General features: G+C 44.3%; 1 protein-coding gene across 1 annotated transcript; it reads left to right on the top strand.

Annotated features, from left to right (window-relative positions):
* Nucleotides 1-2,870: 2,870 nt before the first annotated feature.
* Nucleotides 2,871-16,303, top strand: Gsg1l2 (GSG1 like 2). Its single transcript, XM_051181516.1, is given in 5 exon segments — nucleotides 2,871-3,180; nucleotides 8,194-8,241; nucleotides 9,888-10,040; nucleotides 11,244-11,355; nucleotides 16,054-16,303. Coding segments are annotated over 5 exon segments (873 nt in total).
* The last annotated feature ends 8,045 nt before the right edge of the window (nucleotides 16,304-24,348 follow it).

Here is a 24,348-nt window from a genome sequence, read left to right as displayed (position 1 = left end):
CATCTGAGGGCTAAGAAACATCACGGTTCAGAGAGGTTAGGGTGTGTGGGTGTGTGTGCGCATGCAATGCTCCATAGCAAGTTAAAGATAGAGCCAGCCAGACATTCTAGTACCTGGTCAGGAGCTATTCTTTACCTCTCTGGCCTCAGAGCAAACTCTTATTCTCTAGCAGGCTCTTCTCCATCTCTAAGGCTCTGCTTGGGCCTCCTTGTCCTACCTCTGTCTGGATGGCTCCCAGCAATCTCCCCAACTTTTCCAATTGGAGGCCCAAGCGTAAGGTGGTAGACAAATGTCAGAGTGACAAGAGTCAAGAGAAGCAAGGCTTCTGTCCTTCCCTTCCCTTCCCCCCTTCTTTCCTCCTCCACCCTTTTCTTTTTTTTCACATTTAAGTCAAACCATAGGTCATTTCCATTAACTGATCAATACCAGTGGATTATGAACACCCAGGGGAAACAGGTGAACACCACTAGATAAGAGTCCCTAGAAATCTCGGCCTAGAGGGATAGTCAGCCATTAAAGACTAGGCTCACAACCAAGAGTCCCTAGAAATCTTAAAACCCCCCTGTGGCAAGATTTCAAACCTTAATAGTAAAAAGATCAGTCTGGAAAGGGCTCCCAGATGGGCTTTTGTGCAAGTGTGATTTCTGGAGTCAATGTGGTCATTTCTTTGGGACCACAGAGAATGGGATGAAGTGGCAGGCAGGGAGGAAAGCCTCTGTGTGTGTGTGTGTGTGTGTGTGTGTGTGTGTGTGTGTGTGTGTATGTGTGTGTGTGTATATGTGTGTGTGTGTATGTGTGTGTGTGTGTGTGTGTGATGTGGCTGTAAAGCTATCCTACACATATTAAAGGGGAGCTTTTAGGTTGCATGGTGGGGGTGAAAACGCCTGCTTTGTATGATTATTCCATTTCGTTTCTTTGAATGTTTCTCAAAAGCATTTTTTTTTTTTTTTCTCCCTGAAAGGACATGCCTTGGTCTGCACATGTACAACTCCTGCTACCTGTTGAAGTGGATGCCATCTAGTGACAAGCTGTGGTAAACCTGTCTGAGGCTCCCAGGAGCACAGAGCACAGCAGGGAAGAACAGATGGAGGGAGACAAACACAAATGTCACTGCCCGTTTACATCTGGACATCTCCAGGGATGCTCCACACAGATTGCAGAAGAGCCTGCAATCTTCCGAAGCCACACAGACTCATCCGTCTCTCCATTCCTTCCTGGCTTCAGGCTTATTGAATTTCTTATGTAAATTTTCACTTTTCCTGGAGTTTCTTAATTGCCTTTTCTTTCCCCATCCTGAAAACATTTGGTTTAGTTTTTGTTTTATTCCTCAGACCTAAGCAAAAGACACGATTCTTGGGAGGCTCCACACTCCTTCATAACCCTACTCTAGACTCAGCCACCAAGGGGTGGAGCCTAGCCTTACCCTGCCACAGGCTCACAGCTCCTGCAGTGAGCCCTTCAGTGAGGATGTGAGTGATAGTCCAAGGGCTTTGAGTCCCCTGGATGGTGAGAATTTCTGCAGCCAGTTGATCACATGTCCCTCCCCACTCTCACGATCCTTTGAAGCAAAGGGCCTGTTTCTCGCTTCTCTGAGTCCCTGAGCTAAACACCAGCCCTCTTCAGTCTCTCTTACCTAGAGTAGGGCAAGAAACAGGCCCAGAAGTTCCCCCAAGTTTCCATATTTCTTGTATATTCACTTTTAGATGCCGATCTTAACTTCTAATGCTTATGCGTGCAAATAAAAGCTTGTGGGTGTGGAGTATGAAACTAGATGGGGGACCACCAGAGGGGAACAAGAGAAATTAGGAAAGAGGAGGAAGAGCACAAAAGATCACATGTGTCATGAGAGCAGAAAGGAGAGACTCCGGGGTGGGAGTGCAGGAGGAGGATGGATAGGAAAGAAGGTAGAAAAAGAAACAACACAAGCAAATTTGGTTTGAAAAATGTCTTAATGAAACCTATTTGTAAGCTAATATTTATATTATAATATGTATATGTATATGTATGTATATGTATATGTATATGTATGTATGTATGTTAGGGAACATTTCAGGCTTCCTACTCTAACACCAAGGACACTCCTCAATTCCAAAAGAGTGGAGTGTGCCATCTTGGCAGCCACCAAAATAGTCTCTGTCTTCGATCAAAACCAGTATCCTCTACAATTGCCAAAGGAAACAACCCAGCTGTTCATCAAGAGATGAACAGAGAAACTAGTTGTGATACAATAAACACAAGGGAATATTATTATGCCTTGCGAAGAGCCACGAGTTTTTGACATATACTAAAACATGATGCAGTTTGAGGATGCTGCACTCACTGTGTGAAATAAACCAGACACATAGGGACAAATAAATACTGCATGGTTACACTTCTATGTGGCTTTTTATAGAATTCTAAGACAGTAAGGACAATTGGAGGCTGCCAGGGGCTGGGAAGAGAGGGAATGAAAAGTTGTTTAATGAGGACAGAGCTTTGGATTTTGGGTTTTGGGAACTGAGGGGAGTCCTGGAGATGTAGGTGAAGGTTACACAGCAATGAGACCATGCTTGCTGCCACTGAACTCTGCACACTTAATAGTTAAGATAGTAGGCTTTTACTGTGCACATTTTACTACCAATTTAGAAAATGGACCAATATCCCCTCATATGCTCATCCTAGGAAGGACAGAAAGGCCCACTATGAACTTCTTCATGGGATGATATCTCAGGCCACAGTACTTACACAAACGCTATATGCTGGAATATACTCAGGGGACCATGAGCAAACTGTGTCAGGATGCCAGATGGCAGGGGTTGGATGGAGACTGTGATGCAGTAGCGAGGAGGGGGGGTCCTCGCTCATGCTGGCACTAGGAGCTTCATTCCAACATGGACAGGGCGAGGTGGCAGCGGGTACTGACCCTCATCCCCATCTGCCTGGCCCTTGCCTTCTCCCTCACAGCCACAGGCAGCAGCCACTGGTGTGAGGGGATCCGACGCATGACAAAACCACTGTGCCGGGACCTCCTGAGGGGACTGAACTGCATTCACTTCAGGGGGACCAACAGCAACACTGGGAGAAGACATGGTGATAGCCAGGATGTCCAGTACATCTGGGAGACAGGTGACGACAAGTTCATCCTGCGCAGGTTCCATGCAGGGCTCTGGCAGTCCTGTGAGGAAAGCCTCAACAGCACAGGTGAGGATGGTCTATGTGTCCCTGGGTCAATGGGTGCAGGATGGCCCTGAGATGGGGCTCCAGAGCCAGATCTTGGGTCTGCCATGTGACCTTAAGCAAGTTCATTATCTCTGAGCCTCAACCTTCTCATCTATAAAATGGGAACCATGGAGGTGCTCACAGATGAAGTGAGTAGATTCTTGGGAAGTGTCTGCAATAGTGCCTGGCACACTATTTTATTAAGCACAAGCGTTCACCCACTTGCCACTGCCCATCAGTTTCTCAAGAACCAGAGGTGGCCCGCACCTGCATCCCTAAGGTTTCTTTCTCACTGTTGCTGTTACTGGCCTCAAATTCACAGAAATAAATCCCCCATCTGTCTGTCTGTCTGTCTGTCTGTCTGTCTTTGTGCCTGTCCGTCTCTGTGTCTATGTGTATGTGTGTATGTGTGTGTTTATGTACCCTCTCTAGAGTTACAGGTAGTTGTGAGACACCTGGCTTATTTGAAATCCAAACCCAAGTTCTCTGCTAGAGCTGCAAGTCCTCTTCAACACTGAGCCATGGCTCCAAGCCCCTCTGATGCTGAGCTACCACTTTTGGGACAAGGGTCCTCTTTAGAAAAAAAAAGGGGGGCTGGAGAGATGGCTTAGCCCTTACAGGCTAGGCTCACAACATATATATGTGTGTGTGTGTGTGTGTGTGTGTGTGTGTGTGTGTGTGTGTGTGTGTGTATGCATCCCTTAGTGCCATTACATCACCTACCAGATCTATCACAATCATGGTCCATAATAAATTGGACCTTTATCTTAAGCAGCCCTTGAAAACAGCCCTGCAAAGTAGATCATTCTTCTCCTCAGAAGCAGGAGACTGAACCTCAGAGAATCTGCACAGCCAGCCAGCCTCCTCTCATGTCAGTCAGCCCCATCTCGTTAACCCCTTCTGCACTGTATTAATTGAAGGTAGAAATGTATCAAGTAAATGCTGAGAGAAGAAAGGGAAGGTGGAGGGGAGGGTTTAGTACATCAAACATAGTTTCTAGAAAGTGTTTTTCCCTCACAAAGAACAGAAGAGAGATGAATGTCAAGGCTTGTTAGACTGGTGGCTGCAGCCCATGCTCAGGCCTGGATGTGCTCCTCGGCTTTCAAAGCAAAGACCCCGGAATGAAAAAGGGGGCACCCATAGCAGTCCCCACTTATTTTCTGCTCTCAGGCTTACTATATTTCTTGTGTAGATATTTGTTTTACCAACTTGTGGCAGTTTAAAAATTATTCTTGCAGCCTAAGTAAACTGTAATGAGGAATAGTATTCTGAGATACAGCATGAACACCTCCAACCCCATCCAAGTGTGGGCTACTGAGGGACAAAGAAACTTCCCACCTTAGCCTGGAGGTCTACATGTGATGCAGATGCTACCAAAGGGACTTCCCAAATCCTCTTTGCTCCAGAGTACTATGGTATAAAGTCAACTTTCTCAAATCAACTCCTCCCCACTCCCCACCCCTCACTCCACACACACACACATACACAGCTACATTTGGCGTGTGATTGAGCCCACATCCTCTGGGATGGCCAAGATAGTCCTGTTTTTTGTTTTGGGAACCACAGACACCACATCAATAAGCAAATGGCTTAAGAACTTTTGTTTACAAGTCTGTTCCCCCACCTGAGGATAGTCTCATCTATCTCCACAGCTTCACATAATGACATGAATCAGACTTGCCCTGGGAGCTTGTAAACCCCAGAGGCTCTAACTCAACAGATCTGGGCTGGAGTCTAGAAACCTGCTCTTGTTTGTTTGGTTAGTTGGTTGGGTATGATTTTTGTTACTGATGTTTTTGTCTTGTTTTGATTTTAGCTAAGATAATATTTACAAACAGATAAGAGTCACACATTTTGACAGGCTTATAAGTAAAACCAATATTCTTTGTCCCTTCAGGGGAAACTGTTTCTATATGAAAGACAAGCATGGGTATCTTCATTTTAGACATCAGCTATTGACTTTGTGTTATAAATAAAATTTATCTTTCTCCAGGAGGATACCCCACATAATGCCTGCCATCTTCCTGGCAAAGTAACATCACTGTTTTATTTAAATCAATAAGCCAATAATTTTGACTAGATGTTGCTCATTCTAGCATCAGGAAGGGTGTTCTGATTCCATTTATTGTTTGTACAGATATTTTTGGTTTCCCTTGAGTTTCTAATTGCTGTTTCTCTTCCCATTCTCATAACATTAGTATTTCTGTTCCACTCAACTTTATTCCCCCTAGAGTATCTATATTTCTAATTTGCTCCCCTGGCAACTATGGGACACACCACTGTAAGAGAACACTCCAGGATACAGAAAAGCCTTCTAAATAGAAGGCAGTTGGAATGGCATGGAGTATATTCATCAATAAGCATTTCTGTGCTTGGCACAGAGCTAGGGGGACTAACAGAGAGGAATCCACAGTGCTGAAAGGTTAAAAGGCTACTGGAAAATATCTAAGATAAGAGTAAAATGAGGAAGGGCATGATAATGGTTAAGATGGAGGCTCATTCGTGATGACAATGAAGAATATACTACTTAGGTATAGACAAGGCTTCGTAAAGGAGATTAGCCATTGTACCAGCCACCACATGGTTTAGTTTTTGCTCATGTGTGCTTGTATATGCATGTTGAGGGGGGTTGTGTGTGTGTGTACATGCTTGTGGAGACCACAACCTCAGTTGTCATCCTTGGGAACAATACCTGCTTTGAGACAGGTTCTCCCATTGGCCCTGATCTCACTAATTAAGCAAGAAAGGCTGGCCAGCAGTCCACCCCTGATTCCCCCCATATTTACTTCCCAGCATTGGGGTTACATACTGACACCACCATGCCCAGCATTTTCACTTGGGTTCTGGGGATTGAACTCAGATCCTCATGCTTTTGAGGCAAGCAGTTTATCAAATGAACTGAATTTTAATAGATGGAAATCAGGAGTCAGGCTGTTCCAGGCAGACAGAAATGAATAAGCCAGGTCTGCAGCAGCCAAGCCAGGCATTTCCAACTAGACCTCCAGCAAGGAACAAGATGAAACCTCAGTACAGATCATGGGACCTGACTGAGAAAAAGGTTTTCTATCTGAATCAGCTCATCTCCTTGCAAGTGAGCCTTTCGTTGCTTTGAAAGGAGAGTCCACACCTCTCCCTCTCCACATTCTGAAATGGAGGTTTGCAAAGAAAGCTCCTGATAGAGGCAAATCTCCGAATCAATGACACATGCTTGAGTAGACCCTGAGATGTTCTGCTGAACTCAGAGCATTCAGAAGGAGCGTGTGGGTAGGCCTGGAGCCTTGATTCAGGGGCAGAATGGCAGAGTCGAGCACCCAGAGCTTGTATGCATTCTTCTATGGCTGGCCTGCCGTGCCTCTTGGCTGCCCAAGCCTTGCCAAGCTATGTAATACCCGCCTCTCTGGCTTCGTGGGATTTGTAAAGATTTTTCTTCTTAATCCTGCTGGCTTTGTTCAGAAGGAACACCATTTCTGAGGATTCACATTAATCAAGGGGTCACTCAGGTCTAGCTCTCTGCGCCCAGCTGAACTGGCCCTCCTAAGCTACTGGGAAGTCTCTAAATCTGTTCAGCTGGCCTTCTGGTGCTCTGTGGCTGGCCCCTGCACTGCTCCTGGCTTCTCTTCCGTTACTTTTAGAAAAGATGGCTCTCCTCAGACTAAGGACACTCACTCCTTTCATGTGCTTGGGATGTGGTTTGAGGGTATCCCCAGGTTTTATGTGCTGATCCTGATCCCCATCTGGTGATTTAAGGCAGGAAGGTTTTTCAGACATAGGGCCTGTTGAAAGATGATTGGGTCATGGAAGCCTGTCTTTGCCCAGAGATCCTGGTTAATTCTGAGAGGGTGAATCTCTCTTGCCACCTGTCACACTGTGGCTGCTCTCTATCTCTTATACTCACTCTGAGCATGATGCCAGGCCCTCCTCAGAGCCAAGCAGAAGCTAGGCTCTTGTTCTTAAAAGTCCAGAATTGTAAGCTAAAAAATACTCACTTTCTTTGTAAAGTATTTGTACTTTAGTATTTTGTTACAGCAGAAAACAGACTAATATATGCCTCCAAGAATTAGGCAGAGAGATAGCAGGTAGTGATGTGGGAAAATGTACCAGTCCTCAGATAGGAAAGCCTCTCTTTCCTTTTCCTTTCCTTTCCTGTCTTTCCTTTCCTTTCTTTCCTTTCCTCTCTCCCCACCCTTCTCCCTCCCTCCCTCTCCTCCTTCCTTCCTTCTTCTCTTTCCAGCACTGGGGATTGAACCTATGGCCTTGGGAATTCTAGGCAAATGCCCTACTAAGCCACACCCACAGCCCTGAAAACCCACTTTCAATCTCTTACTCTACCAACTTTGTAACTTGCTTTGAACATGGCTTTCTGATCTTGCGCTGGCCTCTATCGATAATTAAACACAAAAAGGCATGCGGCGCACTGTAGCATGTTCTCACAACTATTTTACTACAGACTTCACTTAGACCCGGTTTGAGATAAAGAAAACAAAGCTCAGAGAAGTCTGAAAACTTCCTGTGGGGGTAGAGATAGTCATGGAAGCTACACCTCGGGGACTGAACTGCTGCGTGTTGCCCACCGTCTTTTGCTGCTGGCGCTATTGCCCTCCTTGTGTCCCCACTTCCTCTCCCTACCCTCCCTCCCTCTACCTTCTCGTGGCCACATTGCTCTATTCCCACTCTCCCACCCTTAGAGCCTCTTTGATCACCCCCGCCCCCAGCCGTGAGAGATCCTTCCTAGTTTCTGCTTTCACTAATGCTTATCTTCCCCTGGACATGCAAACTCTGGGGGCAACAAGCTAGAGTATGCCTGAGAAAATATATGATATCCATCTTTCTGGGTCTGGGTTACCACTCATAAATAACATTTTCCAATTCCACCCAATTCTCTGCAAATTCATTTTTTCTTTACAGCTGAGCAGAACTGTATATACACGGCATAATTTTGTTATCTATTTGTCTGTTTGTGGGATGGTGTTTGGCTGTGTTCTCCTTGTCTTTTAGGTGAGCGATGCAGGTGCTTCCTGGGGATAGTGCCCACTGAGGGACAAGGTACGTAAGACTGTGCTTTCAGCCAGGGTCCCTCATCGTTTGAATGACTCTTACTGTTTTATTGGATATGGGGAAAGGATGAGATTGTTGGGTATGGTTTTTCTGTGACATCAGCCCAGGCTCCATTTGTGTGCTGGAAGATGGTACTCAGCTTCCCACGGTGACAGGAGACTGACTGATGGAGTCTGCAGTTTCCCAAACCATAAATATTCCCATGGTGACCAAACTCAAGCTCTGTGGGGAAAGCAAAGACAGAGTTGGGAAGACAGGTGCTCCGGAACACCTTGCCTTGTGTGTGCTTTCTTCTCTCCATCACCCATTGAGTTGGTGCTTGATTTCTTGGTCTCTGCTCTCCCAGAGATCAGAGGATTGATGAAGCTGCATAGAGGATCATGTTAGTCTTGGGTGTTCCTCTGTCCCATCGCCTGACTTGTCTGGCTGGTAGTGGGACTTTTACAAAAATTTCCATTTCCCTTCTGTCCCCTCTACCCATTCTTCTCCATCCCACGTCCAATACAGCTCCAGCTGGGATCCCAGCAAGAGTGTACACACAGCTTGCATGGACACAGGGGATGTTGGTAGAACTGGAGCCAACCCAAGGTTCAGACCCTTCTGTCCTTGTGTTTAAGTTTGTGTATCTCCTTTAAAAGATTGAATTTTTGATTTGTGTGCCGGAAGTGTGTGTGAATCTGCACACCTCTTGGAAGGTTCCTGCAGAGACTAGAAGAGGAGTGGGGATCCCCTGGAGCTGAGTTACAGGTGGCAGTGAATCACCAGACTCGGGGCTGGCAACTGAACACCAGTCTTCTGCAAGAGCAGCAAGTGCTCTTAGGCACAGAGTCATCTCGCCAGCCCCTGTGTTTCTGTAATGGGCAGAGACAATGTCTCTATTGCAAGAACAACATAAAAAAAAAAAAACAAAAGCAAAAACAAAAATCATGAAGTCTCTTAAGCTGAGGAGTAGACATTCTCAGTGTCTCTTGTAGCCCTATACCAGGAGAATGCTTATGTTTCCTTCCCACCTGTGGGCAGTCTTTATACCCTCCTTGAGGCCCTAGGATCCCCTTGACTGACCAACTTCCTAAAACTCAACAAAGATGCCTTTGTTTTTCACATTGAAGGCTTGCTGTAGCAAGGTGTCTCGCATCACTACCACTTATATTTGTCCACAGAAAGTACTTATGCTGGAAGCTTGGTCCTCAAGGGCAGAGCTACTGGGAGATGATGAGGAACATTTAAGGGGTGGAGACCAAGGGAGGTTTAAGGTCTTTGGGGTGCTGCTCAGAAGGAATCAAGCATTTGCAATCCCGAGTTTGTTCCCACGAAAGAGTGTCAGAAAAGAATAAGCCTGGCCTCTCTCTTGTCCCTCTGGCCTCATGTCAGCCTGGATTTCTCCCTTTCATGTATGACCCCAGCTCATGGTATAAGATAGCTAAGACAGTTTTGAAAGAACCAGGCCCCATGCTGTTTGGACTTTACAGCACCCAAAACTGTGAACTGAACGGTGAGACCTTTTTGTTTACAAAATGCCTAGCCTCCAGTCTGTGATTTTAAGAACAGAAAGTGTGTTAGTAATGACACCAAAGGATCAAACCTTCCAGTTACAGATTCTCAATGTCCAGCGCTTCTGTCCTTTCTGTTTATAGGTGTTTTGTGGCTTTCCATTGGGGCTGAAGTCTTGGATATCTTCCTGATACTGACAGGTGCCATCTTCCTGGGCTTCAGTGTGAGTTATTATCATTCCAGATGCAACTGGCTCAATGTCGATGCCTCAGTGGCCATCCTCATGGTGCTTGCAGGTACTTTCCAGAGGGAGCAGTTTCCCCCAGCCCACTCCCGAGAGGATGTGATGCATCAAGCCAGAGAATAGGCTGGCTGGCTCCCTCCAGTAAGATATCTCGTCTTCTGGATAAGCCACTGAACTGATTCCATTAGGCAGAAGTAATGTTGAAAAGAAAAAAGGATGGGCACAGGTGGAGAGAAACACTTACCAGTTTGTGTCACAGGCAGGGAAAAGGCTGCACTGTTGCTGGGAACAGTGATGACCTCACGTAGCAGAGAGGTTAGGCTAAATGAGTCCTCCTGAGGTCAGACCTCTGGTACTTAATAGCTGTACAAAAGCAAGTATGTATTAAGTAACTGTGGGAGAGTTACTTAATTTCGGTAAGTTAAATGTCATAGCTAAGCTCTGGTGAAAGAAAATGGGAATGGACCTACACATTTCAATATCTTAAAAATTATTACCAACATTTGGCACAAATGCTCCACAAAGAACTCTTTTACTTTTTTAGTGCTACCTGCCTGCTCTCTAAGCATCTTAGTTTGGCCTTCTAAGATCCTTAAAGTTAATGTCTCCACCAAGATAGAACCCTGTGCACATGGTTCCAGACAAATACACAAAGTTCTATTAATGTGTAACAATCCAATTTGTACATCATTCCTGTGTTTGATGAACACATCACACCTTGCCCAGGTCTTAGCATCAGTAAATAGAAAGATAAAATCCAATTGCTAGATCTACCGTAACAAAGAGCGAGGTCATGGATGTGTGGAGATTCCTGCTCAGATCCCAGTATTTACTGTGTTCCTTTTTTAAATTAATTAATTATTTTTGTATACAATGTTCTACCTGCATCATGTATTCCTGGAGGCCAGAAGAGGGCACCAGATCTCATTACAGAAGGTTGTGAGCCACCTTGTGGTTGCTGGAAATGGAACTCAGGACCTTTGGAAGAGCAAGTAGTGCTCTTAACCACTGAGCCATCTCTCCAGACCCCTACTATATTCCTCTTGGTTATGATCAGGCCTGCTTCTGGATGTCCCTTTAGTTTCTACTGTAGGAATGAGATATCAAATGAAGTGTTTAAGGTTGTATAAGTGCAGATACTGATTTAGGATCTGTGGATGTTACAATCCTCCCAGCATCCAACACATGCAGGGTAGAGCAGGTTTTCTACTGTGTTGTATTCTAAACTGTAGCTCACACACATTAATTTACACAGGGCTCCTGGGCATGGTGGCCCACATGATGTACACAACTAGTTTTCAAATCACTGTGAACCTGGGTCCAGAAGACTGGAGACCTCAGACATAGGACTATGGCTGGTCCTATTGGTAAGTTGCTTGGTTACTCTGCTCAAGCTCTGGTGGACCAGAAGAGATGAACACAGATTTTTGTAGGAAAATAGACACTGACACAGGGCTTGTCACTCTTGTACCTGCCACTTTTGTGACTCTTAATTGGTATTATAACCTTTTTATAATCCAGTCTTCTCAGCTGTAGTGTAAAATCACCTAGATTATTGTTTGTTTGTTGTTTGTTTGATTTTTATTTTTCATAATTTATTTTTGTCAGTTTTTTTAAATGTTGGGTGCATTGGTGTTTTGCCTGCATGATTGTCTGTGTGAGAGTGTTGGTTTAAGGCTGAGAGCTTTAAGCCTGGTCCCAGAGACACTGTATCACTGTATTAGTTATAAAGCTATTGGCCTATTACTAGTGTTTCTTTCTTTTCTTTTCTTTTTTTTTTTCTTTTTTTTTTTTTTTTTTACATTTTTTTCTTTAAAAAGAGTGAGTTGTGTACAGCGGGGTTAAATGCTTTATAAACAAAAAAAAACTGTGCTACAACCAACTTATTCATCATCATCTTCTTCTTCATCTTCCTCTTCTTTCTCCTCTTCCTCATCCTCTTCATCCTCCTCATCATCTTCCTCTTCCTTCTTTTTCTTGATCTTTTCTGCCTTGACCACCCCCTTTTTCTCTGCATTGGGTTTCCCTTTAGCTCTGTAAGCAGCAGTATCCTTTTCATACTTCTCCTTCAGCTTGGCTGCCTTCTTTTCACAGGGCTGCTTGGCATCTGCAGCAGTGTGTTCTACATCTCTCCCAGTTTCTTTGCAACATCACCAATGGACAAGCCTGCATGTTCTCCTTTGATTTTTGGGCGATACTCAGAACAGAACAAGAAGGCCAAAGGAGGCCTCTTGGGTGCATTGGGGTCCTTGAACTTCTTTTTGGTCTCCCCTTTGTGGGGAGATGTAGGTTTTCATTTCTCTTTCATAAGGAGCCTTGTCCACCTTTGCCATGTCTTCAAATTTCCCCTTTTCTTTAGCAGACATGGTCTTCCACCTTTCTGAGCATTTCTTGGAGAACTCTGAGAAGTTGACAGAAGCATCCGGGTGCTTCTTCTTGTATTCCTCCCGGCAACTTTGCACAAAGAATGCATATGAGGACATTTTGCCTCTCGGCTTTCTAGGATCTCCTTTGCCCATGCTTAGTTGATTTTTGTCCATGAGGCACAGAGTCACCCAGTGCCCATCCAGCTCGCACTTGCCGCAGGTGCTGTCTCTATGGAGTTCAATGTACTGCAATGGCTGTGAGAGCAGGAGCCAAATGCAGCCTCCTCCCATTTCTTATTGGCTAGCTCTGTCTTAAATTTTAACCCATTTCTATTAAACTAAGTGTTTCCACATGGTCTTATCTTACTGGAGACAGGGTACAGACCTCTATACTACATCTCCCAAAATCCTCCTTGTCTCCTAGTCCCATCTATCCTGCTTTCCTATTGCCAACAGGGCTTTATTCATTAACCAATAAGAGAAATATATTTACAGAATGACATCTCCCATCATTGTCGCATATGGGTCTCTGTGTTAATTAACATCTACTGCAAGAAGAAGCTTTCTTAATGAAGGCTTATTGATGTCATTGGAAGTCATTTCATTGCTGTTACAAGCATGCTTCCCCCCCCCAGCAAATAACACACAGAGACACTGAATAGATATAAAGCTGTTGGCCTGTTACTAGCATTACTTATTGGCTAGTTCTGTCTTAAATATTAACCCATTTCCATTAATCTAAGTATTTCCACATGGTCTTATCTCACCAGAAGAGGGCCCAGACCTCTGCTCTCTCGGTCTTACTTATTGACTCTCCTCCTACCTCTTCCTGAAACCTCCTTGTCTCCTAGTCCTGCCTACCTTGCTTTCCTATTGGCCAACAGGGCTTTATTCATTAACCAATAAGAGAAACATATTTACAAAATGACGACATCTCCCATCACATTGCTGTGTTTCTTTTACAGAATAATAGTAGTAGATTTTCCCTTAGGGCCCATGATCTAACTAGTCTCAGGTTCTTTCTACTTTTAGATATGGATTCCATCTTAAAGAGTAGACCTTAAATCCAATTTTAAAAAGTGGTTGGTTGCTCCTAAAACATCTGTGCCACTACTATTATGTCTTACAAGAAACTGTCAGGGGTTGAGGGTTCATAACTGGGTGATATTGGTGATTATCTTTCTCCTTTGTTAACATAAAAAGTGCCTTCAAGCTCCATGAAATGTTAATCAGTAGGACTGAAGCTTCTAGCTGGGCAACAGCTTGATTCTTCCGTCTTCAATGACATATATAAGTTGTGTCTTGAGCAATAAGCCTTACCATCAGGCTGTGGAGAATAATGATGATGCATTTAGGAAATACTTGACAAATGATAGTCTAGATTTTTAAACAGATTGGAGAAATTTTCCCTTTTAGACCTAGCATCTATTTCAACTGGAAAGACTCAGTCATGCCATGCAAGACCACAGGGGATTTCTTTATAAATTCTTGTTTTTGCAGTGGTAGAGCTCAAACCAAGGGACTCACACATGCTAGGCAAGTGTTTTATTGCTGACCTGCTTCATGAGCCTCAGACATATTGTATCTTAAAAACCAATGTTTTATACTCATATTTTCATGCCACATTATAACCTCTAATGCTGAGAGAGAGTTGCCAGCTTCAAAACGGAGTCACTTGTGTCAAGACCTGACAAAATAGAACCAAAGAAAGCCATATGCTGAGAGCACTCACTCATAATTCTCCTGATATCTGGAAGCTTTGAAATAAAAAATCCCAGGCAGTTTACTGCCAGTTACACCAAGACAGCTAGAGGCATAGGGAGAGTCAACCACTTAAACAAGAACCCCAACACACTGCATGCAGTACAAGCTTGACCCCAAATCAGAAGGATCAAGATGTACCAGAAAGATTACAAATCTTGGCTAGAAACTACTGACACCAGGCAATCATCGTTTCCTAGCTCCTAATGGACACAAGACAGCTTATCCATTTTTCTTTTTCAATAACCAACCTTTTCCTTTGTTCTCCAGAAATGCCAGGGGCTACCTCTGTCAGTCCAGGTGTCCCAGATTGCACTTTTATTTGTCATTTGTGCCAAATAATATCTTTGCTTGGAGAATTGCCTTTGTATTTTCATTTGGTGCTGACAGTTATTTTCCTGTCTGTAAAACACATTTTTGGCATTTCCTTCCTCATCCTGCCATTAATCTTCATGGTACACCTGTTTTAAAAACCCTTCACAGCTTTGGTCTCCCCAGTCTGAAGATGTTAATTTTTATGACTGGGACTCCGGACACTATTCCTTCCACCTGGCTTCCAACATAACTAGTGCTCTGGGTTGGAAGGCCATATCACCAGCATCGCACACACTTGAAGGACCAATAGAGAGAGATGGGCTATTTTAGTCCTTGCATATCCAGAGCAATGCTTATTTGCACTCTGTGTTTGATCATCTGGCCAAAAAGTTAAAATAAAATAAAGTTCAAAAGGCTGTTGAAAACCATTTGCCCTTGGAATTCTTAAGGCCCTGATCTGATTCCGTTCTGTCAAGGTTTAATATCATTCTCACTCACAGTCTACTGCCTTCTTGGCAAGGGTCAGGAGGTCCCCTGGTGGGGTGTTCTTTCTATCATATTCCTCCTTCTTTCATGTTCTGGGCAAGCTGCTTATCTTGTATTCCACACTTCAGGGAACTTTTCCTGTGTTACTTTTTTTGCTGTTTCTTCTCCTTTAGTTAGTTCTCTTAGAACTAACTCTTCCTAGCTGGGTCACTGGGGCTAATTATCCAAAGGTTTCTTTTCTTTCCTTATCTAGTCTCTTTCTCTTTTTGTTTCATTTTCGGGGGGTGGGGGTGAATGCCCTCTGCTTGTCTTCTAACCTTAATCCTAAGGTTAGGCATGAGAAAAGAGCGAAACAGCATTTGCTCCACAGCTGCCTTTTCATGTAAGTCCTGTTCTCAGACCAGTTTTCTCCTCTGTCCCCACACACCCTCCTACCTCTGAGTCTAGGCTCTCTGTGCCTGTGCCTTTAGAGACTAACCCTGTGCTCTCCTAGGCACAAGAGTGTGGGGTGGTGTTTGTGGTGTGGAAAAACCTGAGGGCTAGTCAGTCATCATCCATAGTCAGACTTTTGCCAGATGCTCTGTGTGTGTGTGTGTGTGTGTGTGTGTGTGTGTGTGTGTGTGTGTGTGTGTATGTATGTATGTATGTGTGTGTGTGTGTGTATGTATAAGGGTAGCCTCTCAAGAACTTAGTGGGGTTATGCAATAGACTTCCTCCTTGTCTTCTGGAAGCCCTTCCCTCTAAATACTGTGTATCGTTCCTGTCTTCTATGGACCAATCACTCCTCTCACAACATCGTGCCATCCTTTCATGTCCCCTCCCTGCTTATGCTCCAATACTCTCTCTCTCAGGGAGCCCGTGGAGTGTGCAATGAGCTCTTGAAGTCACTCTCCCCTGTAAACCCTGCAGTCTCCTACCTTGCCCCTTCCCAGGAAGTGTAGAATTTATAATTTCCTGCAACAACAAATCTGACCAGTGAAGAGAAATCTCCCAAGCTAATCATAAGAAGCATCTAAAGGCACCAAATAGCATCCCCGTGGATAGCAGCAATGTCTCTCTACCACCAAGTGGTGGTCAGACCCAGGGCAGCCCTGGAATCCCTCTTCAGGCCTTTCCTAACTGTGCTTTCTGTTGCAGCCTCGCCTGGGGATCTTTCGCCCTCTGTATGGCTGTGTCAGTGGCAACCATGAGTAGATACACTGCCGCACACACACAGAAGCCAAGAGCCCAGAAAGGTGGTCCATACCCTCAGCACAACATGCCACAGTGTGAGGCTTCACAGCAGGTTTGGGGAAAAGGAGATGCTCCCCACCCTATGGGGCAAGTCTTCGTGGACGTTCCTGGGTGCCATCCCCCACGTACAGGAGGCAAAGTGTCTGTGTGCTAGCCCGTGCTGCATATGCAAATGAGCCATGCACTTGTTACCACAATGAACATCTCTGGAGTGGGGTTCAGAAGACTATGATCTAGATAAACCTCCCAGTACCCTCCTCTGGATTCAGCCTCTCATACTTCCTACAACATCAGCACCTTTAGAGGAGACAAAACCTATGGAAAATATCAACTATTGACATTCTAACATAAAGTAACATCATATGCTTCCCTGACTCTGAGTTTAATAAGTCTCCCAAAGGAAACAGAGTCATGGAAGTATTAAGGGAATAAGAAGATGAAGGGAAAGACTCCCCACCCCTTACAGCAGATGCGGCGGAATATATCACCCACACAGATTTAGTGACAAACAAACCTGAAATATTTTTCTCTAGCTGACACATGAAATACGTGGATGCACTGTGCTTTCTGATTTTCATTAAGACAGAAATGTCAAAGTCAATCTTGTTGCCTAAAAATACTCTTCACCAGGTATGGGGACACAGGCTTTTAATCTCAGAGCTCAGGAGACAACTCATAATGTCTACTCACAGTGAAGCCAGTTTGGAAGGATGGTGAAATGAAAGAAATGGAAAGACATCTTATCACAGCGAAGTAGTGGGACTGATGTTTGGGTTGTCCTGCTTCAATTAAATCACCGTGCATCCCTGTCTCTAAAAATAAACTCCGCCAAGCATGCAGACCTCCTGGGAGGTGACGCTGTGCTCAGGTTTTCCTGGTGTGTTCAGGTACCACCCTGCACTAATCTAGGTCTTGTTTTAAACTGGCATGGAATGAAGACACCACAGGTTGTAGAAGGACCATAGTCTGCCAACTTACAGGAAACTTAAATATGTCCTAGCTCAGAGTCATTTAAAAGATTGACATTTATTTGTTCATGTATTTATTGTGTGCATGCATGCGTGTGCGCACACACGTGTGCATATGCCAGTGTTCATGGGTGGAAGTCAAAGAACAGCTTGCAGAGTTGGTTCTCTCCTTCCATCATGTGGGTCCCTGGGATGAAACACAGGTCCTCAGGTTTGCTGACAAACACCTTTGCCTGTTAAGCTGTCTCCCCAGCCCTTCAGAGTCTTTCTTTCTTCTTTCTTTCTTTCTTTCTTTCTTTCTTTCTTTCTTTCTTTCTTTCTCTCTATTTTTCTTTCTTCATTTTGTTACTTGCATTTATGAGCTTAGTAAATATATTTCTGGGGGGAAACTAAATGTCTACAATAAAACATAAATTTGTGTTGAAAGTAAGTTATACTATCAAAGGATAAAGTTGGGGCGGGGAGAGACCAACTAATTCCTTTGTGTTTAAGGATCAAGTTGAGCATCTGTCTGACAAATCATTGGTCCTGTGTTTTGTTATACAATGTTTAGGACCCAGCATCTCTCATCTACTAGATGAGAGTGGGCATTCCCCAGGCTCTTTGCCCTCCTAGCACACAAGGACCGATACCCTGTAGTCTCTGCCCTTTGCAGCATGTGGCTTCTTTCATAGGGGCCATCACCCTGCATGTGGGTGCAGAAAGATCCTGTATGGATTCATGATGTCAAGTCTAAGCTGATCCCTGAGAAAAGGAAATCCTCAGAAATGTTCCCCCAAAGAAGATTGTCTATTGAGTAAATGAGAGGAGATGACAACTGATTGCACCAAGGAAGCTCATGGAGCCAAAACTTATGTCAAAGGCACCAATAACTGACGTAAATGTCAGGGCAGAGGCCTTCAGCCTCTGAAGCGCAAGTCAAAACAGGTTCTTGAGCTCCAAAGGCACTTGCTTTCTTCTAAAATCTTAAAATGTTGCTTGTACCCCAGGTGTGGTGGTGCATGCCTGTAATCTCAGCACTGGGATAGGAGGATCCTGAGTTTGACGATAGCCTTAAGTCCACAGTCAGGTCCTTTCTCAAAAGGACAGATGACAGCTTCAATGAAGCATAGCACACAAAGAGAAACATAACTAAATTTTATGTGTACAACATATGGCATTTTCAGGAAGTGAACATTCGCCACAGTGTGACCTTAGTGCTGCTCAAGAAGCAAACACATACCATCTCTCTTCACCAGAACATAGACACTTCCACATTTTAATTCTTCAGTGTATTAACATTATCTCTTTATACATTTGTTCCCTCTTATCAACCATAAGTCTGTTTCATGCGACTGTGTAAGGACTGTTCCTTATATCTCCAACATCTAAATTAGTGACTGATGATTGTGTGTGTGTGTATAAACATATATTTGCATGTGTGTACTTGTATAAAGCCCAACACACACACACTCAGCAAATAGCCTTCTAAAGAATAATTTCATGGGAAATAATATTGTCATGATTAAGAACATGAAGTCTACACCAGAAAATTTGCCTGGTTTGTATTGGATATAAAAGGGACCATTTTACATTTGTCTTAAAGAATTAGTCCCCACCTAAGGGCACTACTGAAAGTGTTTGGATTATGAGGTCTAGTTGGTGAGTTCATAGCTAGATGGGCTATCAGGGGGTAGGTCCTTGTGGAATAAATAAATGACTTGGGGTATGTGTGACTTTGAATAGTAACAAAAAGCTCAATAGCCCTGTCTCAGAGACAACCAGGATGTAGGGACAAAAACTCACTGACCATATTAACCTGGAAGGTCTCTGTCCTTCGTTAACCCATCAGTGAACTTTATCCGGTGTCTATAGTGTCATAGGCACCATGCCATTTAGCCTGCATGAAAGAATTTGGAATTGGGTGGGGGGCAGTGCTTGAAGAATTGGCCCACAGCCAGAATCTACATCAGCCCAGACATTAGATGTTCTGCGCAAGGAGCCCATCTATTAGAACCCAACCTGGCTCTCAGTAACCTTCCCTACCAGGGGTCAGGGAACTCAGGAGAAAGAGAGTCCTGTGGTCCTCTTTCCAGATACCAAGAAGTATACAGCTGTCAGGGGCATAGCTGGGTAACAATGAGCAAGGTTCACAGGCAAAGACAGGAAAGAGAGAGCCAACGCACGATTTCAGCACAATTGGTGATCCAACCCTCAAGCCCCCTGGGAATCAGTTTGACCCACATCTTCCAGAGCTGATGATAGCTGTGCTTCTGTGAGCTCCCAGGGAACCTCAGCTGAGAGCTCTTCTGAGAAGGGTTCTTTGGAGCCTAGAAAAGTGGTAGCAAGCCTGGAAAATGAAGCTGGAATCAGGTTTGCTCATGAAGCATTTTGACTCCTTAAGCACAAAAAGCCCTGGATGTATAACATGGGTGGGACTGAGACAGTCACAGAAAAACGTGGATCTTGGGTGCAGTGGGCAAGAAAGGGTAGACTGGAAATTTTTCTAATTTCCAGTTTTCTAAAGATTACAGGACATGTCAAGGACCCATGTAGATGACCAATAGTATCTATTGCTCTCTTAAGTGGCGTTGCCTCAGAATGGCAGGGCAGAAAGAGCCAGTGTGAATTTTGAGTTGTTCCATGCAGTACTTGAGGAGGACAGACTGCAAGAATTCAAACAGAATCCACCTGATTCTTCTGCTTCAGTGGCTTGTTCTATTTCATTTCCTCTTTTCAATTATAAAATTAGTTTGGTGTAAACTATATGAAATAACAGGACAAATACTTGTATACCCATTACTCAGACTTAACACAAGTACTTGCTGTGGCTGCCACTCGTCTCCCTTTATGAGAAAAGGAAAAATAAATAAAATGTAAGATGTTATGATCAGTTTTCCAGCCAGCCTGGTCCCACAGCAGCATCAGACCCCAAATAACACACAGAGACACTGTTTTATGCATAATGCTGTTAGCCAGTTCTAGCATTTTGTATGGGTCTTAAATATTAACCCATTTCTATACCTAAGTGTTTCCATGTGGTTTTATCTTACCAGAGAGAGAGTCCGGACCTCTTCCCTCAAGTCTCTACATCTTGACTCTCCTACTACAACTCCCAGAATCCTTGTCTCCTAGTCCCACCTATCTTGCTTTCCTATTGGCCAGTAAAAGAAACATATTTACAGAATGACATCTCCCATAGTAAGATGACCAACTAGTACCACCCTCCTCAACCCTTCCTTGTGGCCCTCTCCAAAGCAGTACCCAGGGACCCTGGGCACTATGCCTATGCACAATTGAACATGTTTGTGCCCTCTGTCTGTTTCCATATCCACACAAAACCTGTCTCAAAAAATAAAAAACCAACAGGAATAAAAACACCTAATTCTGTTGTCTCTCAAAGGAGGTCAGACAGTTTCCTTTCCACTTTTTTTTTTAAATGGCGTTAAAATCCATCACACAATTCTCCCTCCCTACCCATCTCAAGTGCACAGTTCAGTGGCATCAAGAACATTTTCATAGAAGTGCAATCTCCATTGTTCATCCCTACAATGTCTTCCTCTCCCACAGGTAGAAGCCTGTGCACATTAAACACTAGCCCACCCTTTTCCTTAACCTCTGGCAGTCAGTACCTCTTCTGTCTTCAGGAATTTGACCACCATGGGGACCTCATACAAGTGAGGTCATGCAGTATTTGTCTTTTGTGACTGGCTTGTTTCACATAAGAGAATGTTTTCAAGGTCATCTGTAACACGAACAAATAAATGACCAGAGACTGATATTGGGGTTCAAGTTTCAAGGTGAATATCAGAAAAGCAAAGCAGCTGGCCAATAGTTTCTACCTCTACCTTAGGCTGAATGGGCTGGTCCTGTCTCCACAGGCTCTCATCAAACCTCAGACTAGAACCTTTCCTCATTGTGGCTGGAGAATGAATGCCCCTATCTTCAATGTGACTGGCTGTAGAATGAATGAATCTCTGAGACCTTGCTTTTGTCTTACATACTTCCCTAATGTAGGGATTAAAGGTGTGAGCTATAATTTTCTTTTAGCCTGATTCATTCTTGTGTAGATCTGGGTGGTCTTGAACTCACAGATATCTGCCTTGGTCTGAGTCCAAAAATTAAAGGTGTATACCACCACCTCCTAGCTTCTGGCTGCTGGGATTAAAGGTGTGTGCCTGGTTTCTAAGGCTTGTGACTGACTTTGCTTTTCTGAATCCTCAGTCAAGCTTTAATAAATCATAAATAATGTATCACTACAGTCATCCATGTTATATGTGTCATAATTTTTTCCTTTAAAAAAAGGGGTGAATAATATTGCAGACAATTAATTTTGTCAGACACCAGTCTTCCCCACATAGCTTGTCCAACAATCACAGTCCCATCTAGCCTCTGTCTCTCCCTTTCCACCAGCCATCCCCCCCCCATACATGAAGGCTTCCATAGATATGGCACCCACTTCTAAGAGGAGATCTGGTAGAGGCATTTTACACAACAAATCAAGTCTTATTTCCAGTCAGAAGAAAAACAGCAAGCAAGTCAACCCTGAATGTCAGCCTAGAAACCATACATGTGAGGCAAAGGGTAGCATGGTTTAGAACAGCAGATACATACACATTGCAAGTATACATATGAAGTTATCCATATCATCCTTCACCAGTGACCTCCAAGAATATCACCACACCTCAAAGACCTGCAGAAGGTGGCATTTTTTTATGTTCACGAGGACAGCACCCATCATTTTGCCAAACATTCCCAGTGTCCTCAGGAATGGTTCTGCCGTGTACTGAGGGAAGGCATGGAGTAGAATGAATAACAACCAGAGAAAGACCCGCCATGAAGGAAAGACTGAACAGCCTGAGTGATGGACCAGACCCAGTCAAGGTGTTAGCTGCTGCCCATGTCTTACACCCTGATCCTCCACAATGGTGTACTGAGGAAGATAGAACATCCCTTAGCCAAGACGCTCCAGAGTGGAGATGTTTCTGATTAGTTTTTAGATGTTTTATTTGTTCATTTGTTTGCTTGTTTTAATATTTGCATGGATAAAATAAGGTGTCTTGGGAAAGGGCCCCAAGCCAGACATGAAACTCATGTTTCATGTACACCTGTACACACAGGCTGACAATGAATTTATACTGTAATTTAGCCATTTCATGCATGAAATAGAACGTCACAGATTAATATTCCTACTTGTTATGTCTCATTGACACTAAGTTTTGAGTTTGAGGATTCGGGTCCCTGAATTAGGACTGTTCCATTTGTGTTGAGCTTTCTTCTCAGTGTCAGTATCTCCACTTCCAAAGAAAGGCATGAAATTTGGAAGGCTGAAGTCTAAGCCACCTTCCATCCCCATCCCTCCTCACCCTCTCCAGGTAGAACTAGCATGGTTCAAGGCACTTGACTTTCTCTGTGGATGAGAGAAGAGGTAAGAAAGGCTGGAAAGAAGGTAGCAAGTTCATCTGATTCACTGATAAACTGTGTGCTGAAGCTTCTAGGTTCAGTTTAGAGCTGGCTGTGACTTCTGTTTGGCACAAAGAGGAGAAAGTGGCTGAAACCAGCCTTAATCTAGAGGGTTCTTCTCCCACCCCAGGCTTCCCAAGATGGGCCCAAACATTCATGTACCTAAACTGCTCAATCTTTGTCCTTGATACTTGGATTAGAACATATTATAATTCAGAGCTGGTGTACAGCTCAATGGTAGAGGGCTTATCTAGAATGCTCAAGACCCTGGGTTCCATGCCAGCATGACAAAAAATAAAGAAAAAAAAAAAAAAACTCTAATTTCAAAGCTAAGCAAATTGTCCTCTTTCCCAAAAGGGCAATAAAGCAGATACTAGTAGGAATTCCCAGTGAACTGAAGAGTGCAGGTTGGTTAGAAAACCCCATGCTTGTCCTGGGGTGATTAAAGAAAGTAAGACCTACTGAGAAGAAGTGCACTGACATTGTCACCAACAGAGTAAAGGTGCTCAGGGACCTCCATCTGCGGCTCAGTGTAGCTTCACACCAGGGTACCCGCATTCTAGGCCTTCCCACTAGGGCCATCAAGCAATGTGGAAGGGGCCTTGTATATTTCAGCCACTTTTGCTGAAGGACTTGCTGGCTGGGCTGGGGTGGTCTTTCAAAGTTGTAGCCATTTTCCCCCAAGTTTCAAGGTATATGGGAGAAAGATTTCAGAGCTTAAGGTCTGGGAAGGGTGGGTAGGTTGGGAACACAGACAGGGATGGAGCATTGCGGAGCTGGTGGCAGTAAGTACAGGGCACAGCTGAAAATGCAAAGTTACCTTCAACCGAGGCTCCTGTCAATCACTGCTAAAGGTGCAGTCGCTTCGCAGGCCCCATCTTCACTGGCCCAAGCAGCAGTCTCCATCACAGAAAATCACCGGTTGGAAGAAAAAACCATTCAGCAAATTCACTAGAACTGGGCTGTAGTCCAGCCACATGAGCAGCAGGCTCTTACAGGTGACCCACTGGATCTGCTCCAGTGAGTGAGTTGGGCCTTACTGTTGGGCATGAACTGGTCACTTGACTGAAATTGGCTTGGTTATTTGTGACTGGATAAAATTTGGCCATTTGCTACTAAAACAGAATAAAACAAAAACCTCCTAAATTTGATTCCACTTTGCTACCTAGGAACTCATAGAACAGAGGCAGCCTCAGATTTGTAGCTTCCCGATTATTTAATTTAGCCGTCTTCCCAAGACAGCCTTCATGTGCTCCTGGAACATGGGGTTTCTTGGTCCCTGGCAGAACGCTGGCCACTCCTCTTCTAGACCTTTGCTGATTCCTCTTCCAGTCCCTACCTTCTAAACATCCAAGTGCCCAAGAGCTCAGCCTTCAGATATGTCTCTTCTAAGGTCTCACTCAGATCGCATGGCTCTCCTACCTACCTACCTGTGGTAGCCCCCAAGTGGATGTCCTTGCCTAAACCTTCCCTGATGTGTTTCAGACTGACAGACTCAACTGTGCCTTCAATCCCTTGTCTTTGACTCTGTGACTGTGTAACTACCTCTCTAACCCTGGCTACCATCCATCTTTCTTCATGTCTACATTGGAATGCAATGCCTCTTCTCTGTCTCATGAGAATATGAAGCCATGCTTTGTTGACGCCCATGGGAGGCCTGCCCCTATCTGATGGAGATGGAGAAGTGGATAGAGGAGTGTACATGGGAGCTGGGAGGCAGGAATAGGAGGAGAGGAGTGAGGGGAAACTGTGGTTGGGGTGTAATACAAATGAAAAAAAATAATTAATG

This window comes from Phodopus roborovskii, unplaced genomic scaffold, assembly GCF_943737965.1.
Source record: "Phodopus roborovskii unplaced genomic scaffold, PHOROB, whole genome shotgun sequence".
NCBI classification, from domain to species: domain Eukaryota; kingdom Metazoa; phylum Chordata; class Mammalia; order Rodentia; family Cricetidae; genus Phodopus; species Phodopus roborovskii.
The sequence above is the reverse complement of the archived record's forward strand: the minus strand, read 5'-3'. Positions and strand labels throughout refer to the sequence as shown.